General features: G+C 33.4%; 1 protein-coding gene across 1 annotated transcript; it reads left to right on the top strand.

Annotated features, from left to right (window-relative positions):
• The first annotated feature begins 1,362 nt into the window (after nucleotides 1–1,362).
• On the top strand, nucleotides 1,363–4,069 carry LOC145097238 ((E)-beta-ocimene synthase, chloroplastic-like). Its single transcript, XM_079034764.1, has 7 exons — nucleotides 1,363–1,646; nucleotides 1,761–2,046; nucleotides 2,159–2,528; nucleotides 2,626–2,844; nucleotides 2,951–3,089; nucleotides 3,174–3,422; nucleotides 3,529–4,069. The coding sequence occupies exons 1-7, from the start codon at nucleotides 1,434–1,436 to the stop codon at nucleotides 3,832–3,834; spliced, it is 1,782 nt and encodes a 593-aa protein (XP_078890890.1). The 5' UTR covers nucleotides 1,363–1,433; the 3' UTR covers nucleotides 3,835–4,069.
• The last annotated feature ends 2,026 nt before the right edge of the window (nucleotides 4,070–6,095 follow it).

Genomic DNA, 6,095 nt, shown 5'->3' with positions numbered 1-6,095 from the left:
ATGAATGAGGCGGTGGTGCTGGAATAGATCTGTGGTGGTGGAACCACCATTTGTCATCGGTACCAATGTTATAGCTTCAAATTTATACATAAAATAGCACCACATAAACTAGACCTAGAAAAATCGGACCACATACACCAGATCTAACATTATGTCGAAGGTAGGAAGTTGCGGTGTGACATTAGTGGTGGTAGAGATGCCGGAGACAAAGTTGATAGTGGTATCAGATCTAACCAAATTGCACCAGATCTAAGATGTTTTGCTTTTTAGAGAGAGAAAATGATGCTAAAACAACTTTGTGACTCCAAATTTAAGACTGGTGGCGATCGATGGTGCATCTGGAGGTTCTTTTATCAAATCTGTATTTTCTTTGGTGGTAGGGTAATGACAGAGGAGAGGTAATCACTGCTCTTGATGGACGAAGGTGGTGGATTATCACCATTTATCGGAGCTTATAAGTGCGAAGTAGAAAATCATAGATCTAAAAGCGAAAATTGTAGATTTAAAGTTGAAATTGTAGATCTGAAACCAACCGGAGCTTGTGGATCTGGCGACGGCAGCTTGTCGGTGATTGGATGCGTCGGAAGTACATAAGTAGTCGGAAGTACATAAGTAGTGGTTGGTTGCAACCGGTGGTAATGTGTGTTTTTGTGTTAGTAATGTTTGGTGGGAGATATTTTCTTTTTTCGGTATACTTATGAGATAAGAGAGAAGATAATCAAATGAAATTTGTAGTGTGAAAATCTGATATAATAAAAATTGAAAATGGGTTTTATTTTTGTGTTATTTATAATTATTCATGGTACTTTTTTATTTTGCTATTGATAGAAAGAAATGTTATTTTTGTGTTATTTATAATTAATCATGGTACTTTTTTATTTTGCTATCGATAGACAGAAATGTTATTTTTATAAGTTTTGTAAACATTAATAAAAATGGTTCTAAAATAGTTTTTAATCTTTAATGATTCTTACTTTTATATATATATATATATATATATATATATATATATATATATATATATATATATATATATATATATATATATATATATATATAAAAGAAGAAATGTTCAAAGATAATTCCTAAGAAAGGAAAAAGCAATAAACAAATGGACTATATAAATGCACAATATTGACATTTTTAGCAAAATTAACATGTTTAAAACCCAAATGGTGATTGTGATTGATCGATCATTACACTGTGGGACTATACATGAAAACAAAGGCAATAAATAAATGAACAAAATTGATGTTTTATGAAAAATGGCACGTTTATTTTTCTTAGAATATTCACAAAGCTTTAGTGCCACATTTTCCATTGGCCAGGAGTAAGGCTAGTCGTGGCATCTTAGATTATACTACCAGAAAATTATCTTATATAAAGACCAAGGGAGCTAAGGTTGAGTTATCAAATAATACGCTTGTCATCGAATGGCTCTTCAACTTTTCTCCCAAACTTTCTTTTCAGTATACAAAGCAAAGCAAAAGCACCCACAAATTATTTTAAAGCCAAATAGCAGATTTTATCCTTCAATAAAGTGTGCGGACAAGAACAATTGTTCATATGAGAATATTCCCTTACCCGTTTACCAACCAACTATTTGGACTCATAACTTTATCGAGGCCTTAGATGTCAATTTCCCGGTAATTCGTTTATGCATTTTTATTTTCATCGTAAGGTTAGGACAATAAAAATAGTGGGAATATATGTCAACCTGATGTTTAATCATTTTATGAACTTTTGATGAATGTACACAGATGAACTCCAGAGAGGAGGTGATCAAGGAGCTAGAGAAGAAAGGAATGGAATTGAATTTTGATTACGAAACTGGTGGTTTGAGTATCTTGCAATTGCTTGAACAAATAGATGATATCGAAAGGTTGGGCCTTGACTATCGGTTTCAAAATGATATAAGGAGAGCACTTAATATTATAGCATCAATAAAAGAAAATAACACTGAACATGAAGAAAAAGAAGGTAGTCTTCATGAGGCATCTCTTCGATTCAGGCTTCTTAGGAAACATGGTTATAATGTGTCTCAAGGTGCTTCTAAGTTTTCCTGAATAAACATCATGCTTTTCTTTAATATGAAAATTAACTTATTCTCTATATATTTCAATTCTCATGATTAGCATTCAATTTCAATTGAACACAGATTTTCTTTTAAGATTCAAGGATAGTCATGGTGGCTTCATGCGGTCTCTAGAGACAGATGTCAGGGGATTGTTAAGTCTATATGAAGCGTCATATCTTTCTTTTGAGTGGGAAAGAGATTTGCACGAGGCCAAGTTATTTGCAACGAAACATTTGATGAAACTTAAGTGTCAAGAAAATGAAGCTCGTGAAGACATAAATCATGCATTGGAACTCCCTTCTTATCGTAGGATGCTTAGATTACAAGCAAGGTGGTACATCGGTGCATACAGTAAGCGAAAAGATGCAAATATGCATGTGTTGGAGCTTGCAACATTTGATTACAACATGGTTCAATTGGAATTCAAGAAAGAACTTCAAGAAGTATCAAGGTATACATAACTCGCCTTTTATCACTTCTCGACAATCAAATTAACTGATAATATATAAATATGTAGTGACTGACCTTTCTCTCTATATATCAAACAGGTGGTGGAAAAATATAGGCCTAGCAAGCAAGTTAAGCTTCGTTAGGGATCGACTCATGGAATGCTTCTTTTGGTCAGTTGGAGTGGTATTCGAGCCTCAATATAATTCTTGCCGAGTAGAGCTTACAAAAGTTTGTACGTTAATTACTGTCATTGATGACATCTACGATGTTTATGGTTCTCTTGATGAACTCGTGATGTTCACAGATGCTGTCAAGAGGTATACAACTTTGAAGCGCGAATTTGATATCTCATGTCTTGTTTAATAACCATATATGTAGCTAACTTGTATTTTTCATGGGGAAATGTTGATCATGTTATTTTAGGTGGGACATTAATGCAGTGAAACATATGCCAGAGTATTTACAACTATGCTTTCGCACTCTTTACAACACCATTATTGAAATAGGTTCTAAGACCTCGATTGCACAAGGCGAAGACATCATACCAGTCCTAGTGAAAGTGGTTAGTATCACCATTACGAATTCCAACTTCAATTCCTTAACGAACTACTTAGTGATTGACATCTTTTTATTGTTGGATTGACAGTGGGGCGAATTACTAGAAGCATTTTTGTTGGAAGCAAAGTGGACTCATAACAAATACATTCCAACACTTCAAGAATATATGGATAATGCATGGCGATCTGTCTCGGGAGTGGTTATACTTACTCATGGTTACTTTTTGATAAATCAAGAATTCAAGGAAGATGTAGTTGAGAACATGGAGAAATATAACGATCTTTTGAAATGGTCATCAATTGTTTTTAGACTTTGCAATGATTTGGGTACTTCATCGGTATGTTTTATTTTTCAACGAATTCATAAAACCTTTAACTTATTGTTCTTTTTTTTCTTTCTTTTTTTTTTTTCTAATTTTTGTATTTCTTTTGGCATATATATAGGATGAGATAGCTAGAGGGAAAACTGCAAATGCAATATCATGTTGCATGCACGAGAATAGTGTTTGTGAGGAAGTTGCACGTGAATATATAAAAACTTTAATCGACAAAGCGTGGAGGGAAATGATCAAAGCCCGAGTGGCTTGTTCTCAAGAGTTAACAGATTCTTTCATTGATATGGCCATTAATCTCGCCCGAATTTCACATTGTGTATACCAATACGGAGATGGACGTGGAGCTCCCGATGCTCGAGCCAAAGAGCGAGTCTTATCTGTGATTCTTGACCCCATTCCAATTAAGGATAATTAGGAGTTTTCTACAAAACTATAGTTTGTTTTTTTTTTTCTTTTAAATTTTATTTATTTATTATTATTTTGTATTGCAAAAGTGGTGCTGTTTTGATAACCTTATGTACAAACGGGGTTATTTCAACAATTAGGGCTGTTGGCCCACATATTTTGTTTGCTTGTTTAAAAGTTGCATAAATGGTCCTTATATGTTAGGATTCCACCCTTATCTTACATAACAACTTATAATTTTTTTTTTTTAACTATTGTTTTTTTAAATAATTCTTATATCATCAATATATTTAAGTAGAATTTCGTATATTCCTTTGTTAAACGTCTAAATATCATATTTGCACAACCTAAATTGTAAATATCGTATTTATATTTCTTAATGTTTTTTAATATCAAATATACCTAAATCTATTTTTTATAACTTTTATTGATTTATAATTTGTTTTCATAATCTTAAACCATTATAATTAAAAAAACATTTGAAATTGACAATAATGCTCTTAGTTGTAAAATTCTATACAACAGACACATTCATCACTCTTCATGTTCTTGAATGTATTGAGTAACGTCTTGAAAACTATCTAGAATCACTGGAATCCTTTTCAATTTCACCAACAACAGTCCCTGCCACCACAAAAGGCTTCGTGGAAACTGACCTTATTGATGTCATTACAGATTCATACTCTGTTTTTGAATCTTCAATATTATCAAAAACTTCTCACTCCGAGACACGATTCGCATCAAATTCACCATGGTTCTCTAAATTATATATATTGAAATTTCAACTTTGATTCAATTCCATGCAAAAAGCTTCTATCATTCAGACTCAAACCTACACCCAAGGAATAATTTGTATGATCTTAACCAGCATGACAAAGAGAGCAATTTGTATGCAATCTTAACTAGGTATCAATATAAGGGATATGAAATGCATGGTTATATTTCAGAAATAATTGTAAAATCTCATCATCTTCAAACTCACTCAAACAAACCGAACAAGCAGTTCCATCAATCAAGTTGTAGCCTCTATTAAACTTTACTATAGTAATCGAATTGATCACATATGGTTGAAGGCTGACATTGGTGTGTACTAAATGGGATAATCAACTTGAAACCCTGCACGATCTTCATCGGAAAAATCTTCTGCTTCGCTGTAGACTTTTAGGTGGAGGACTTTCGAAAACGTCTACAACATCTTACCATGATAAGGTAGTAGATGATGACGAGAAAAGAACTTCCAAGCAGGGCCACAATGATGATAATGTAACATGATATGTTGGTGGTGGTGGTATGTAGAGGTACTTGTGGTGGTTTTGATGACCAAAATATTTCTGGGTAACTACGTTTGTAATGGCGTATTGGAGCATAATCAGAACAGGTTGACGTTTGGTTGGAATCTTATTTCGCATTTTAATTTTCGAGATTTACTCACCCCCCTCCTAAACTATAACATCAAACTAATAACTAACTACTAAGTAGTTAATTATCTAAGTTCGATCTTCTTCCCTCTTCTCTTCTTATAAATCTCGAACACACTCCTCTTCATTTTCTTCTTTAATTTTCAAACAAACTCTCCATAGAAAAGCTCTCAATCTTCATCATATTTCAACCACATAAACTTCCTTCCAAACCCATCACAATCGTGAGCAAAAAGAGGCTGCTGTCCCTTGGTTTTTCAGCCACCATTTCACCTATTTTCAACTTCCTTTTGCTTGATATTTTCACCTCCAAATACCACTGGAAGTAAGTTGTTATGATACAGTAAAATGAGCACTTAAAACAATGGCTAAACCACTCTTTTCTTACCCTTTTTGCTAGGAATTGTTGTGACAACAAGAAAGCCAGAAAGTGACTGTTTTTTAGCATCAAACCAACACCCAAAAGTCTTTCATTTTGCTGCCCATTTTTGAGATTCATAGTAGCCCATATGTTGCTACTTTCAAGTGCTTAAAACCTGGGAGAAAGTTACATTTCATCTCTCAAAAATCTTGTGTTTTCAACCACTTTTTGGCAACATACTTTAGATCCAAGTAAAATCTAGGTATATTCTTGATTTTTACTTTTTCCTTTTATCATAAAGTATAGTGGTTTCAAGTGATTTAAGATATGATGAAAGTCTAAATTAGATGTAAATGTATGTCTTTATGTGTTAAGACATCCAAAAGAATATTCAAATCACGAGCTTGAGTGGAACCGGAAACCGCATGAATTGTTCTCAAACCAAATACATTTACACAACAAAAGTGAGTTTTCTACGGCCCCTCTTTTATG

This window comes from Lactuca serriola, chromosome 4 (assembly GCF_051521515.1).
Source record: "Lactuca serriola cultivar US96UC23 chromosome 4, Lser_US96UC23_V15, whole genome shotgun sequence".
NCBI classification, from domain to species: domain Eukaryota; kingdom Viridiplantae; phylum Streptophyta; class Magnoliopsida; order Asterales; family Asteraceae; genus Lactuca; species Lactuca serriola.
This window is presented reverse-complemented; position numbering and strand designations above follow the sequence as displayed.